The 17,956-nt window shown below is 32.3% G+C and overlaps 1 protein-coding gene across 2 annotated transcripts in view; it reads right to left on the bottom strand.

Moving 5' to 3' along the window:
- Window positions 1–17,436, bottom strand: part of fig4a (FIG4 phosphoinositide 5-phosphatase a) — a 58,229-nt gene extending 40,793 nt beyond the window's left edge. For both annotated transcript variants that reach the window (XM_059498114.1, XM_059498113.1), the window contains exons 1-10: window positions 17,297–17,436; window positions 15,635–15,737; window positions 13,338–13,436; window positions 12,028–12,151; window positions 10,667–10,823; window positions 7,067–7,117; window positions 5,371–5,510; window positions 4,079–4,207; window positions 1,912–2,012; window positions 634–796 (exon numbers count right to left, since the gene is read on the bottom strand). In XM_059498114.1, coding sequence (XP_059354097.1) covers window positions 634–796; window positions 1,912–2,012; window positions 4,079–4,207; window positions 5,371–5,510; window positions 7,067–7,117; window positions 10,667–10,823; window positions 12,028–12,151; window positions 13,338–13,436; window positions 15,635–15,697 — 1,027 coding nt within the window. In that variant the 5' untranslated portion in view covers window positions 15,698–15,737; window positions 17,297–17,436. The remainder of the gene's footprint in view (window positions 1–633; window positions 797–1,911; window positions 2,013–4,078; window positions 4,208–5,370; window positions 5,511–7,066; window positions 7,118–10,666; window positions 10,824–12,027; window positions 12,152–13,337; window positions 13,437–15,634; window positions 15,738–17,296) is intronic.
- Window positions 17,437–17,956: the final 520 nt, after the last annotated feature.

A 17,956-nucleotide genomic window follows, 5' to 3' on the forward strand; every position in this document is an offset into this window, starting at 1 on the left:
ATATATATATATATATATATATATATATATATATATATATATATATATATATAAAATAAAAAGTTTCTAATTGTATTTTTCAGAAGGGGAAAAATACAAAAATAAATAAAAGTAATAAAATAAAATAATTAAATGTACTAAAATTAATTAAAAACATATGTTTTAGCAGTATTTTGCAGCATTGCGTGTGTAAAGCAATTGTAAAATTAGATCACACTCATGATAAATCTAATAACACACACACACACACACATGAATGTGCATCATTGTGAAACGGGTGCAGACTTTGTTTTGTCTGACTTTGGGGTCAGGGACAGTTCATCTATATAAACCAGGATCATGTAAACATCCGTATGCAAAATCTGGCATTTCAGGGTCTGACTAGATGTTTTTATACAGGACACACTTTCTGAATGTGCAGATCTAACATTGCACAGTTAAACAACCTATTAATGTCTGTAGCTTTCAGCTCCGAAATAATTTCCAAACAAACCTCTAGCAGATAAATGCATTTAAATATAGTCTTTCTCTTCTAGATAGCATCCATCCCTGCCTTGAAGGAGGGTGAAGGCACCGTTTTGAGCAAATAAACAGGAAGTAGTGGTGAGGTAATGGACAGGAAGTGGCTCTTACAGCGTATGGGTGGTTTGGGCATCATGGTGGAGATGTCCTGGGACCAGTACAGAGGAACCGAACCTCGGACCTGAACACAGGAGGAGAAACTTCCAGCCATCAACGACATGACCGAGGCATCGTGGATGATCTGCTCCGTCTCCACCTCGTTCGCCACATCGCCCTAAAAACACCAGCACAGCTGATCTGACACACTAGTGTTTGCATACTATATGATCGAGAAGTACACAGATATGGGGATGTTTTAGCTCTGAAAATAAAATTTAATTTCATTTAATTAAAGTAGGGTTTAACTATTTTACAGAAGGCTACAAAATAAAAAATCAATTACAAATTACAATAAAAATATAAATATAAAATAAATTAAATTAAATTAAATAAAACTAAATAATATAGAAAATAACTAAAAATAAATTAAATTAAAGTATACATATTCAGACATGGGGTATGATTTCAGTGCTGAAAATTAAAGATAAATAAAAAATAAAACTTACATAAAACAACAAAAACAATTATTCAAAAAATGTAATTAATTATGAAAAAGTAGGTCTTGATTCTCCACATTTTGTATATTTTTAAAGACGCTGATGGCTGTGTTTGCATACTTTCTGTACTAAATGAAGAACTTACTTAAAATAAAAATAAAAAATTAAAGTAAATCTGTCCCCAAAACTAAAATAAAATAAAATGAAGTACACGTTTAGACATGGGGTAAGATTTCAGTGCTGAAAATCAAAGATTATTTATGTGTATATATATATATATATATATATATATATACAAAACAAAATAAAAAATAATGAAAAAAATTCTCCAAATTTAGTATGTTTTTAAAGATTGATGGCTATTTGCATTCTTTCTGTACTAAATTAAGAACTTGCTAAAATTTCTAAAAATATATATATATATTTTTTAAATTGGTCCCTAAAACTAAAATAAAATAAAATAGATTTTAATTATATTTTGCAGGGTATAATATCACATTATAAAAAAATTAATGAAATTAATGAGGTTTAATTTATATTCAAATGACTTCAAACGATATTTAAACTTCTGGACAGCCTAGTGATTTAACATAACGGACTTGACTGTAGTTTAACCATTAAATGATGAGCAGCTGAAATGTGTGGGTCTGCAGTTTTGAGTATTTTCACCATCATAAAGCATCACAGAGAGTTTAGTGAGGCTTGTCGTTACATAATCACACCTGAACACACAGAGATAAACACAGCAGAGTGTTGGACAGCGGTGACAAACGGCACACAAAAGAGCACACACCTCACAGTTCGCTCCTCGCTTGAGGAAGCGTGTCCCGGCGAAGCGGCTGGAGCGGCGGGCGATCAGTGTGACGTGCACCGGCCGACCGTAGATCAACAACTCTGAGCGCCGCGTTAAAGAACAACTACAGAACATCTGAAGAGGAGCTCGTACTAAACACAGATAACACGTGACCAGATCATGAGAAATATGTAATATAGCGGTGTTTTTAATTAAAAACAATAATAATACAAATAAAAATAAACAAATAAAAATAAAATAAGTAGGTTTTAACTGTATTTTGCAGAAGGCTATGAAAAGAAAAACAATTAAAAAACTAAATAAAATTAATTGGAAATTAAATAAAAAGCAGTTTTTCTTCTCTACTTGACAGACAAGACAAAAACAAGCAATATAAAAAAAGGTTTTACCTAATAAATATATATATATATATATATACCGTATTTTCCGGACTATAAGTCACACTTTTTTCATAGTTTGGCTGGTCCTGCGACTTATAGTCAGGTGCGACTTATTTATCAAAATTAATTTGACATGAACCAAGAGAAATGAACCAAGAGAAAACATTACCGTCTCCAGCCGCCAGAGGGCGCTCTATGCTGCTCAGTGCTCCTGTAGTCTACACTGAAGACATAGAGCGCCCTCTCGTGGCTGTAGACGGTAATGTTTTCTCTTGGTTCTTGGTTCTAAATAAATGCGACTTATAGTCCAGTGCGACTTATATACGTTTTTTTCCCTCATCATGACGTATATTTGGACTGATGCGACTTATACTCAGGTGCGACTTATAGTCCGAAAAATACGGTATATAGAAATAATTTTCCAAAAAAAATATATATATATATAAATATATATATATATATATATTTTTTTTTTTTTTAAGTTAATACAATTTAAGAAAAAGTAGGTTTCTTTAATTAAACTTTTTTTTATCAGTTTTTAAAGACTCTGATGGCTGTGTTTGCATACTTTCTGTTTTAAATAAAGAACTTCCTTCAAAGTTATTTTAAAATAAAATTCTTCCTGGCCCCAAAGTGTTTTGTGTGCTTCTCAGTTATTCATATTTAGGCTTTTAAATCCCCCAGAAGTCAACGTCAGCATCTCCATCGGTCTGTTTTAATGCGGTGAACTCGTTCACTTCTCCTTCAGGCTCCTCAGGGAGAAACCAAAAGCAATCAACAGCATCAGACTCTCTCCGGACCATTTTCTCTCTCTGTGTGTGTTTCTTCTGATCGTTTTGACCCTCCTGAACTGTCTGCTGGGAAAAACAGCTCATATCAAGCTGCTTTCTCTTAGAAGATGGTAACTGATTGGTAGCTGGATCTAGCGGGTCAAAACCAGCTTCACTCGCAGCTAGAGCTGATAAACAGGATAAAATAAAATAAAAAGCTTTTAAAAATGAATTCACAATTGTAAAAAGTAATATATTTATATATCTATTTATTTAAAATATTTTCTAAACATATATATATATATTTATTTATATTTATTTAAAATAGTGGTTAATGTATTTAGTGCAAAAATAAATAAATGAATATAAAAATAAGTAGATCTTTTTAGCATTTTGCAGAAGGGTAATTTAAAACAAACATTTAAATTTAAACAATTAAAATTAAACTGATGAAAAATAATAATACAATTGTCAAGTTTTAACTGTATTTTTCAGTAGGTTACAAATTAATACAAAAATAATAAAATAAGTAATTTTTGTAAAATTGTATTTTACAGAAGTGTAAAAAAATATAAAGAAAATAATGATAAGTTTAATAAATGTAAAATAATTTTATTATAATAATATTTTGCAGAAGGGTCCAAAACTAAATTAATGAAAAAATAACAAATCAGTTTTAAATGCATTTTGAATAAGGGTATATAAAAATATTATTCTTGAAAAAAAAAAAGTAGGTTTTAGCTTTAATTTTGCAGCATACTGTATGTGGAAAGCAACTGTAAAACTAGATCACTCACAGGATAAATCAACAACGCTGACTACACTGTGTGTGAATATTGCTCTTATATTCAGTTTATGGATGCTGTTTCTATTGTTGTATCTCATACACACACGCACGCACACATACACACACACACGCACGCACACACACACAGAGATGAATCTGAGACAGCGGACACAAGAACCGAACGTTATCTTTGTAACAGAAGAGGATACTGGATTGGCCGCAGAATCCGTGAATGATGTAGAGCAGCCAATCAGGATGGACGATGTCCTTGACCTTCTCCAGCAGACGGACGTTCCACACATATTTAGCGTAGGGTTCATTAATCAAACCATAGACAACTGAAACACAAACACCCCAATTAATAATACACACACAAAATAAAATCACTGGAATCAAGAAGGAAAAAGAGGCAAATAAGGTCCAAGAATTATAATCAATAAAATAATCAATTAAAATAAAAGAATAAATAATGAAATAACAATAATAACATAATAATATAAAATTATATAAAATAAATGATTAAAAGTGTACTATAAAATATGAATATATAAAATAAGAAAAAAATTATAAAATGCAAATTAAATATTTAAATATAAATAGATAACAATAGAAAACCGAAAATAAATCCCGAGGGCAATATAAAAAGAATAAAATATATTTAAAAACGATATAATATAAATTAATAAATTAAAAAACAAGACTGCTATATGAATATATAAAATAGAATATAAAAAAGAATAAAATTGTTAAGAAAATTAGTTTAACAAAATATGAAATAAAAAACAACAAAATAACAAAACAAAATGTATTTAAAGTACAGTGCTATACTTTACATATTAAATGTTAACAAATAAAATAAAGAAAATGATCAAAATAAAAATAATGAAAACATTTTTTAACCCAAAATGCTATGAAACATAAAATATAGAAATTAAGGAAGAAATTAATAAAAACAACAACAAATATAAAATTAATAAAAACCAAGAATACAATAAATATAAACTTTTACCACATTATTATTATTGTTATTTTTTTTTCTTTAGCCTTATTTAATTGTTCTCTCTGTTCTCATGTCTCAATGACACACTTGTCGAATAAAGCTAATTCTGATGTGAAAGTATATCAAATATAAATTTATAATAATAACACATTTAATTAATTCAAAAATAAAATACAATTACTTTTAAAATGTAATACATTTAATTTAAAAATACATTTAATCAATTTAAAAATAAAATACATTTAATTTAAAATAAAATTAGTTTAATTTAAAAATAATTTTTTTTTTTATTAAAAAATAAAAAAAACATTTAATTAAAAAATAAAATACATTAAATTAATTAAAAAATAAAATACATTTAATTAATTAAAAAATAAAATGCATTAAATTATTTAAAAAATAAAATGCATTATTATTCTAAAAATAAAAGGCATTTAACAAAATAAAAAATGGATTTAATAAAATAAAATGCATTTAATAAAATCAAATCAAATCAAATACCTTGAGTGGGGAGTCCCTCCTCCTCGAAGATGTCAAAGCTGTCCTGTCTGCTGCTGGTGTTGAGCTCCTCGCTCGCGTCACACGGCATCTGCAGCAGCGTCATGTTATACTGCAGCGAGTGGCTCAGGTCGTAGCTGTAACTAAAGGTCACAGGGTCACAGGGTCACAGGGTCACATGCTCTCACGCTCAGATCGATCAACACTGCTCAGGTGTTCTGAGCAGCAGGAAGCAGCTTCACTGTTGCTAGGTAACAGCGCGTTGCTTAGAGACGAAGCGCACTGAATGAACTCCGAGTTCATCAGCGATCACAAGACGTCATCTCAATTACAGACAGCATCCAGATATAAAATAAACCTGATGTGTGTTAAATTGAACACTTCCCTGCTGAAATCACAAAACTAACGAACTAATGAACTTTTGCTTGCGTTGCTCTTTTCTAGGTTAAAGAGTATTAATGTGAATAATATATGTAATGACCTCATTAAAAAAAAATCCTATAAAGAACCACATGAAAACTCATGGTTAAAAAAAATATATATATTATTATTAATAATAATGATGTAGATTAAAAATGCAATCCATTTTATAGCAATTTATTTATTTTTCATAAAAATGCTGTGAACATTTTATACATTTATTCTGTATAAATGTATGTTTATATATATATTTTACATATATATTTATTCTACATCTACATATATATGTAGTAAAGTAAAACCATAAAAAATAAATACAAATAACACATAAATGTGTTTTACTTGAAACTAAAATGTCGACAGAGTTAAATATAAATTTTAACATTAAATGTATTTTATTTCAGCTATTTACTAAGGCAGCATTTCTCATTTTCGATTAGTTTAACTTTAATTTATTTTTAATATTAAAATAACTAATGAATGAATGACTTTATTTTGAACATATAAAAATAAAATAATATATTATATATACATACTATAATACTAATTAAAAAAACTATGTAGACATTTAAAAATAATAATAATAAAAAAGGCAAAAACAACAAACTACAATTTAAGTTAAAAAGAGAAAATAAATAAAAATAAATAAATAGAAATTAAAACTATATATGATACACACTAAAATAAATAAATGTATTTTTTATTTTTTTTATTTATTACTCTCAGAGATGGATTAATGAAGAAGGTCTCATTAAATTATGACATTAAAGATCTCACAAATATCCTCTTTTTTTTTAATTATCTTTTTTTTTACAATAATGAAATCAAATAAAAAAGAAGGTACATTTGCGTCAATTCTCAAGATTTTTCTGTCAAATGTTTGCCTCTAAAACGAGTTTGTGATCTTCCTTATGAATAAATAAAGCTAGCTTTCATATATTTAGTGATCTTCTACAACATTCAGACATTTAGAAGTGTTCAGACAGGTTTTAGGACTGCTGTCTGATTATATGAATTATTATTTGACTGGTTGACAGCTTCTTTTCTAAAACCAAGCGCCTGTTTTATAAAGAATACGTTATGGACAGATCGGTGAAAAGAAACAAGGTGAGAAAAGGACAAATAAGGCCAGATGAGCTCATGAAATCATATAAGCATTACAATGATCTGGGAAGTGATGGGAGGTCACAGCATTATGAGAACGAAACGCTTTCTTTCTTTCTAAAGGGCTTTGAGACGAATAGATGCATGATCACACACGCTTCAGTTCAACACTCACCTGAAGTAGAAGTTACTGGACAGATCCACGTTCTGGAATATTCTCACATATCTGTGGAAAAACACGCTCGGCTTGTAAGAAAACAGAACATACCTTTTCATGTTATAATCAATTAATCGGGGCTACACTAACCCAAGTCTGGAATGATTGAGATTTTTAAATGGTATTGAAAGCGTCTCTTCTGTTCACCAAGGCTGCATTTATTTGATTAAATATACAGTAAAAATTATGAAATAATATTATAAATTAAAATATCTATTTTCTATGTGAATATATGTTACACTATAATTTATTTCTGTGATCAAAGTTGTATTTTCAGCATCATTCCTCCAGTCTTCAGTGTCACATGATCTTCAGAAATCATGAAAATATGATGATTTACTGCTCAAGAAACATTTCTGATTATTATCAATGTTGAACACAGTCGTGCTGCACAATATTTTCGTGTTACACTACCATTGATAATAATCAGAAATGTTTCTAATAATCATCATATTATTCTGATTTCTGAAGATCATGTGACACTGAAGACTGGAGGAATGATGCTAAAAATACAGCTGCGCATCACAGAAATAAATTATATTTTAAAACATATTAACATATAAATCACTTATTTTTAATTTTAATAATTTTTCATAATTTTTAATGCATTTCAGATCAAATAAATCCAGCACTGGGGAGCAGAAGAGACTCTTTCAAAAACATTTTTTTTTAAATCTTTATTATTACAGACTTTTGAGCACTTGTGTACTACCAAGATAATAATGTATTTTTGCTGGGTGCTTTTGTTTTATTAGAATGTTGCTATCATGAAACAGCTCAGGTGTAACAATATCAGTAGAGCTGAAGGAAAAGGAATGTTATTGAAGCACTCGACCTAAATTGGACACGAAGACGCAAACAATGTCTCGTGTTACATGAACAGTCACAGGCTGTACTTCTGAAAGCACAGCGTGTTATTCTAAATCTCTAACATACATCACAAGAGACGAATAACAAACTTCACTGTCGTCACACACACACACACACTCATACTAACTCGCACACTCACTGATACTAACACACACACACACACACACACACTCAATCACACACACACACACACACACGCACACTCATACACACACACACACACACACACACACTCATACTAACTCGCACACTCACTGATACTAACACACACACACACACACTCAATCACACACACACACGCACACTCATACACACACACACACACTCAAACAATCACACACACACACACACTCAATCACACACACACACACACACACGCACACTCATACACACACACACACACACACGCACACTCATACTAACTCGCACACTCACTGATACTAACACACACACACACACACTCAATCACACACACACACGCACACTCATACACACACACACACACTCAAACAATCACACACACACACACTCAATCACACACACACACACACACACACACTCAATCACACACACACACACACACACGCACACTCATACACACACACACACTCAAACAATCACACACACACCAACTCAATCACTCACGCACACTCACACCAACACACACACTCACTCACTCACACACACACACACTCATGCGTACACTCACACACACTCACTCTCACACTCGCACACACGCACATTCGCAAGCACACTAACTGGCACACTCACTCGCACGCACACTCGCATGCACTCTCACTGGCACACTCACTCGCACACACACTCTCACTCGCACTCACTTGCATGAACACTTACACACTCTCACTCGCACACACACTCACACGCACACTCTCACTCGCATGCACACTCGCACGCACACTCTCACTTGCACGCACACTCGTACACTCTCACTCGCATGCAGACTTTCACTCGCATGCACACTCTCACACTCACTCACACACTCACTCTCACTCACTCGCACTCTCACTCGCACGCATGCACACTGTCACTCGCACACTCACGCACACATGCATGCACACTCGCACACACACTCTCACTCGCACTCACTTGCATGAACACTTACACACTCTCACTCGCACACACACTCACACGCACACTCTCACTCGCATGCACACTCGCACGCACACTCTCACTTGCACGCACACTCGTACACTCACTCGCATGCAGACTTTCACTCGCATGCACACTCTCACGCACACTCTCACTCACTCGCACTCTCACTCGCACGCATGCACACTGTCACTCGCACACTCACGCACACATGCATGCACACTTGCACACGCACTCACTCGCATGCACACTCGCATGCACACTCACACACTCTTACTCGCACTCTCACACTCACTTGCATGCACACTCGCACACTCTCACTCGCATGCACACTCACTCGCACGCTCACGCACTCTCACACGCACTCTCACTCTCACACTCACTCGCACACTCACTCGCATGCACACTCATTCGCACGCATGCACACTTTCACTCGCACACTCACACGCACACATGCATGCACACTTGCACACGCACTCACTCGCATGCACACTCGCACGCACACTCTCACACTCACTTGCATGCACACTCGCACACTCCCACTCGCATGCACACTCTCACTCGCATGCACACTCACACTCACTTGCACGCACACTCTCACTTGCACGCACACTCTCACTTGCACGCACAATCTCACTCGCACGCACACTCTCACTCTCACTTGCACGCACACTCACACACTCTCACTCGCATGCACACTCACACTCACTTGCACGCACACTCTCACTTGCACGCACACTCACACTCACTCGCATGCACAATCTCACTCGCACGCACACTCTCACTTGCACGCACACTCACACACTCTCACTCGCATGCACACTCACTCGCACGCACACTCGCACGAATGCACACGGTCACTCGAACACTCACTCTCACGCACACATGCATGCACACTCGCACACGCACACTCACTCGCACGCACACTCACACAATTGCTTCCTGAGATCAGGGTGAGCGACCACAGCAGGACAGACACGGTGTGAGAAAAACCAGGAGAAACAGACAAACAGTCTAGAAACAGCACACTAGCATACTATCACTGCTACTGCAGTATGCACGCTCAAAACATACTGTATGTGAGATTAACGTCAGCAAAGAGCCTCTAAAGACTCATTATTTATTCTGACTGCTAAATGTTAAGACATTTTAACACAAAACTAGATGCAAAATAATACTATAACTGGATAAAAACACTACTACAGATCACTTACTGTTTAACTCTGTAAAGAGTATGCCTGACATATGAAAATATTGAAAATATGTGAAAATATTTTTCTATATGGAACAGTTATAAACTTATAGAAAATATTCTTTTAGACCTTTACTTGATAAAAATTTGTCAAGATTTGACACGAGAAGCTCCAGCTGAACCTCTAAACGATCAATCAGCAAAGACTTTTCAGGTTCCAATTTCATGTATGATTCAGTAGGGTTAATATAAACAGCACACAAGTTATATTCAATCAAGTATGTACTGTAGTAAGCAGCACACTAGCAATCCATTCTGAACAGGATCATGTGACCAAATTCAAACGATCTCATTGGTCACACAATAGCAACCTATGATTATCTCACCGGGCCTCATCAGGGTGTGTGACTCTCACAGAGTCATTGGGAATGTAGATCATATTCGTGTCTTCAATCTTATAAATCGAGTGGCCGCCGATATCCGCCATCCTGCGGCGTTTAGTGATCAACACGATATAATAACCCTCCAGAAACCGCACGAAACCTGAAAGACACGAGAGAGCAGAAAAAATGACTGACAAATATGCATCATGCATCAAGATTTGTATACACACACACACACACACACATATATATATATATATATATATATATATAAAGCCAAATATAAATATGTAGATAATCTAATAAAAATGACAAAAGCTAATATAAAAATAATATAGACAATAATAGACAAAACTAAAATAAAGCTAAATAGACATATAAAAAAACTGAATAAAAATGCCAAAAACACAAAATGACTAAAACTATTTTAAAAACTAAAAACGAATAAAATAACAAAATAACATTTTCCAAAACCAAAATATAAATTAAAGCTAAAAAGATATATATATATATAAAAAAGAAATCTAATAAAAATGACAAAAGCAAGTAACATGACAAAACAAAACATAAAATAAATGTAATTTATTACACTACAAATATTAGGAAAAAACGTATTAAACACGACAAAAGATCTAACATTTCTTAAAATTTCTAAAACAAAAACGGAATAATCCATTGATCCTAAATATAAACATTAAAAAAAAAAAGACAAAAGCACATTAAAAAAAATATTAAAACAAACTAAAAATAAAATGAATAATAAAAACAGAAGCAAATTCAATATTTAAAAAAAAAAAAAAACATTATATTATATAAATAATAGTAAAGTACCCCTGGACCAGTAAAAACACTGCAGATGCACAGACAGTGTTTAAACTCATTTTTTCTGCAGATGAGTTTGTGTTTTCTCACTTTACTAATGCATCTGACGGTCATGCGTTCGTTCTGTGTGCTACTGGACTTCAACGAGTCGCTCACTGAGGCTCCTGAGCTAAAACAAGCAGCCGAACTCAGCTGACCCCTCAAGACAGAATTGGTTAAAAGGACATTGTTATTTTTCGTTATTGTGGTCTTCCTGCTGGAAAGTGTGGTGTATATATCGAGCATCTCTAAGACACGCGTGTGGGCGGCGCTCTCGTGCACGTGTGCGGTTTCTATTGCAACGGGGAGCCAAGCGTCTCGGGTAAACAGCGTGGGCATCTTCTGAAGCGTTTGTCTGACCTTCAGACGACACACGTGTCTGCACTAAAAACCGCAGCGCTACAATGTCGGCTTATTGCATTAGTGCACAGCTAATTGACAAGACGGAGGCACAGAGGAAGATTAATAAACAAAGAAAATCAAACTAGGGAAAAGGCTCTTACCCACAATGCCGTGGGCAGAAACGGCTCTGGACAGACCGGAGGATCCCTTCTGCCCGATCTTAGTACGATTGCCGAGATCCAGACGTCCCAGAAGCTCTCGCACCTCCTGCTGACTGTAAACATGCTGCCAGAAACACACACATCACAGTTAAACACACACACATTTACACGGAGCAAACCTTCACAAACAATGAATTGCAATGGATCAATTCAGGGATGAAATTCATCAAATGCCGTTTTATTGTCCATGGACAAAATAAAATAAAATAAAATAAAATGTTTCATTGGCAACTAACTGAAATAAAATAACCTAAAAATATAAAATAAAATAAAATGTTTCATTGGCAACTAACTGAAATAAAATAACCTAAAAAAAAAAATAAATAAAATAAAATAAAATAAAATAAAATAAAATAAAATAAAATGTTTCATTGGCAACTAACTGAAATAAAATAACCTAAAAAATAAAATAAAATAAAATAAAATAAAATAAAATAAAATAAAAATGTTTCATTGGCAACTAACTGAAATAAAATAACCTAAAAATATAAAATAAAATAAAATAAAATAAAAATAAATAATATAAAATAAAATTAAATGTTTCATTGGCAACTAACTGAAATAAAATAACCTAAAAATATAAAATAAATCAAACCTAAATAGAAATATTAAAAACCAAAAAATTTTTTTAAAAAGCACATAAGTACTAAAACTGAAATGAAGATAAAATAAAGCTAAATAGAAAAATGTAAATAAGAAAAACTAATATAAATGGCAAAAGCACATAATTACTAACACTAAAATAAATATTATTTTCTATAAGCTATAGAAACTAAACCTAAAAAGACAAAAGCACATAACAAAATGTCTAAAACTAAAATAAAAAATAAAAAACTCAAACTAAAAAAAATGACAAAAGTGCACAATATTATGCACTTTAGAGTTTTTAACAAATCACTAACATTAAACTAAATCTAAAATAAATATGCTTATAAATATAGCAAACGTAATAATAATAATAACATGACAAAAGCACATAACAAAATTACTAAAACAAATATAAAATTAAAACTACACACTAACAAAGTAAAACTAGTAAAAGACAAAGCAAAAATGACTAAAACTAAAAACAAAAACAAATAAAGCTACAAAGAAACATAAAAATGACATTTATAATAAAAATAACAAAACACAACATTTTTGACTAGAGCTAAAATAAATATAAGGCTACATACAAATATACCACCAAGTAAAATGGGTTAAAACATATTTTCATGTTGTTTTCTTTGTGAAGATTATGAGCAGCTTACCTTATCATCAATAATGACCAGATCTCGTGGTTCAGTGCGGTCGATCTTAAGGACGCGGTGTTTCGTCTGAGCGTTATTACTGCCCACCAGAAAATACCTCTGAGGAAACCATAACAAACAAACAATTACAATCAATTAACCATTTCTCAAAAGCAACAAACATATTTATAAATGGCCGAATGAGTGAAACTCAGGAAAACACGTGTCACATTAAAAAAAAAAAAAATTATATTATATTATATTATATTATAATAATTATACATATATTCATATTTGCATAAGGAAAATTAATGAAGCCATTAAAAACCATCAATTAAGCACACTTACAGAAGTAATTTCAATAAATTATTGTTATTGCGATATCTTTAGCAAATTAGCGAATAATATTCAAATCAAATACTGCACCTTACAGTAATGTGAATTTATGTACATGAAAATGTACTTAAAATAGACTTTTAAAATAGACTCTTTATGCAAGAATACAACTTTACTTCCGTATTTTGATTTTGGAGTGAAATATGAACCAGAATATCAAACATCCAGAGAGATGAAGAACTGTTGAGTGAATATGAAGAAAAACAGCAGGGTTTGAGGTATTTTGCTCTTTATTTGGACAGATTTCCAGGTAGGATACATTAAAGACCCCCAGTGAAGTCGACAAACGGAAGATAAAGACAGTCGGTGCTGCTCTCTGTTATTATAGTCTGTGTTCGGTCATGAATGACAGCAGAAATGGTCCGATCTGTCCTGTTCTGTGCTTTAAAAGAGCGTAAAATACAGCATGAAATTAAAGGATTTTCAAATCGGACTGCACTGTCTGTCTGCACACAGTAAATGATGTGCACTGCACTTGAATCAATGTTTTATTACACAATATTGAGCAGAATACCATGCATGTTGATCATTTTCACCTGATGGACCAGAAAACTGGTGAAAATAAACCTGAAGGAGGAACCTGTGCCATATTTACATTATATGACTATTAAACATTACAATTTGTAAAATAACAAAAACACCTTAAAAATGTATTAATTATAAATAATAAAAAATAATTATAAATAAAACGGACAAAACTTTGTTTTGATGTTGCGGAGGTAGAATGTATTTGATCAAACATAGAATAAAAATTGTGAAATATTATTACCATTTAAAATAACTGTTTTCACTGTGAATATACTGTAAAATGTAATTTATTTCTGTGATCAAAGCTGTATTTTCAGCATCATTCCTCCGGTCTTCAGTGTCACATGATCTTCAGAAATCATTCAAATGCACTGATTTGTTCTTTTAAATCATAATATTTCACAATTTCACAATATTGCTGTATTTTTGATCAAATAAACGTAGAGAAAACTTCTTATAAAAAATCATTTTCAAACTTGTACATTCATATAAACTCTAATGTAAATAAATCATCTTATTTGTAGTTGTTTATTGTCATCTATATATATCTGATCTTATATTCTGATTAGAAATACCTGATTTCGACAATTAAGAACACTTTTCGTTTTTATAATGTGTCAAGATTTTCTTTTGTGAAATGTGATTATAATTAGACTTAATTATATTTAAATAGCATTCTTCATACTACAATAATGAAAACTTATTGGCAAAATTTGATTTAATCGCCATGAAAATAATGTCATAATAGACACACACGTGTCACTGCAGCACAACAGCAGTCTCGAGTCTCTGGGGTATATTTGAAGCAATAGACAAAAATACATTGTATGGGTCAAAATAATCAATTATGGCAAAAATCATTAGGATATTAAGTAAAGATCATGTTCCATGAATAGATTTAGTAAATCTCCTACTGTAAATATATCAAAACTTCATTTTTGATTAGTAATATGCATCGCTAAGAACTTCATCTGAACAACTTTAAAGATGATTTTCTGAACATTTAGATTTTTTTGCATCCCTCAGATTCCAGATTTTCAAATAGTTGCATCTCAGACGGATATTGAACCACACATCAATGGAGAGATGATTTATACAGCTTTCAGACGATGCATAAATCTCAATTTTCAAAATTTGACACTTAAGGTTTAAGTTTTGCATATATGGTTCTAAAATTGACTTTATTTTCTTTATGCAAAAAATATAAATTCTAAATTTTTATTAAAACTATTCAACAGACTGAAGATGTGATGGCTGCAGCTCAGACTTCAGATCTCAGTTTAATGACAACTAAACACTGCCATCTAGCAGCACACAAAGACATCGACATCTGTGTGACAGCTTCATACAGTCCAAACCATACTCAAAGCAGTGATGACTGAAATGTGACTTACGGCTCTGGTCTCATACAGCACCAGCTTCTGAACTCCTCGAATCACAGCGGCGTTCACAGGCATGATGAAGCTTCAGTCCTTCAGTCCAATCAATGACACACAACTGATGAACACAACACATGCTGACTGTCATAAGCAGAGAGTGCCATCTGTTACTGCTTCCAGATTCCACGACAAGAACTGATGCTAGTAACATAATCCATTACATTACACATACATACAATCAGACTACTTTTAGATTAGTATTGATTTAAAGATACAAAGATTAGGAAAATACATTCTATTCTTTATTACTAACAACATGAAGTGCATTAAACAAAACTGTGAAATATTATTACCATTTACAATAACTGTTTTCCATGTAAATATACAGTAAAATATAATTTAACTTTGTGATCAAAGCTAATTTTTTTAATCATTTCTGATGATAGATAGATAGATAGATAGATAGATAGATAGATAGATAGATAGATAGATAGATGACTGGTTAAAACTTTGGGATAATTAAGATTTTTTAAATGTTTTTGAAAGAGGTCTCTTCTGCTCACCAAGGCTGAATTTATTTGATCAAAAATACAATAAAAATTGTGAAATATTATTACCATTTAAAATAACTACTTTCTATGTGAATCTGTGTTAAAGTGTAATTTATTTCTGTGATCACAGCTGTATTTTCAGCATCATTCCTCCAGTCTTCAGTGTCACATGATCTTCAGAAATCATTCTGATATGATGATTTATGAATCATCGATGTTTCACGATATTACTGTTTTACTGTATTTTTATCAAACAAATGGATTACATTAAACCTTACATTTCGTCAAAGTTTCCAAAACTGGGGTTTTGTAAAGGTGCTGCCGGGGGTTAATAATATGTGATAATATAATCCAAAATAAAATAACTGCAGTCTGATTCTGAGAATTTCAAAATGTAATTTAATCTAATTTACTAGTACTTAATTTTTGGAATATGATTACATAATCTAGATTACATGTGTATTCAGTTACTAAATAAATGATTCCTTTTCATATGACAGAACTTCTCTATTATAGCAACAAATCATGAAGTACAGATCAACTTTACATATGCATTGCAGAAACAGAAAAATATTAATAAATCCATTAAAAAAAATGCATTTGTTTTTATTCAGCACTGCATTAAATAAGATTTTCCACATAATAGCATTACATATTTTGCTTATAAATCTTACTTTTCATTTACTCGGCTCTTTAGAAGCTACATGAGATATATAATAATAACTATATAAGATAAGTTTACACCGATTGAATTTGTAAAGTGCATGTAAACAACTGTAAATGCTTAAAAAACAAAAAAATATAATATTATTCATAAACCATCGGTAATACAATTAAAATCTTTGAGATATTTAAAACTACAATGAAACCAGATTAGTTCTTCATAAACGCATCTTTACTAATAAATATACACATAAATGATAATCCAGGAATAATCTAATATGAAAATAAGAGTAAATCCGGTTGAAGGAACATTTAAATGCTAATAACAAATGACAAAATGAGGAAGATGTTGGTGTTTCTCGAACATGTTTACGGCCTTTGCGTTTTAAAAACAAGACGGTTTCTAAATCACAGTGACGATAATAGACAGAATTCGAACAAGAACCAAATAAATAGCACTTACAATCCGCGGTCGCGAGCATTAGTGTCGATTTATTGAGAAATGTTGTGTAGAATCGAAACGCTACATTGTATCATGTGACTGTCATGCACTTCAGCTGAGACGGAACCTCCGCTGGGACAAAAAACACAAACGGAAAAGCGATTTGAAAGGCACACACTCACTGGACAAGTTTGAATTGGCAAGGACAGTACGAAAAACAGTCACAGCTGTTTATGTCGCGTTGTGTTAGACAGATAAGTTCAGATAACTTTCTCTAGATGTTCATTTCCTTAAATAAAAACTAGTGTTTTTACATTTCTTAAGAAAAAAAAGCCAAAATACCACTAGTTATACGAAACGAACCTTTCGAAGCATCGAGTCACTACACTTCCTTCCAATTACACATTAAAATCTCTACAAATGAATACAACTGATCCGAGATCAGGTAAAAACAATAGACATTGGTTCAGTGGTTTGCTGGGTGAATCAGTGAAGCAGTGATGGGAAAAACGAAACGAATCTTTTCGGAAATCCGACTCAAAATGATTCACCGATTCAAAGCACTCAAAACGGCACGCGCTGGTGACGCATGCGGGTCAAAAATGTATCGTCAAAAACCTGCATAAAAACAGATTTAAAAAAACCCATTAGTATTTTACTATTATATTTATTTCTGCAGTA

The sequence above is a fragment of the Carassius carassius genome, chromosome 18 (assembly GCF_963082965.1).
Source record: "Carassius carassius chromosome 18, fCarCar2.1, whole genome shotgun sequence".
Taxonomy (NCBI): Eukaryota; Metazoa; Chordata; class Actinopteri; order Cypriniformes; family Cyprinidae; genus Carassius; species Carassius carassius.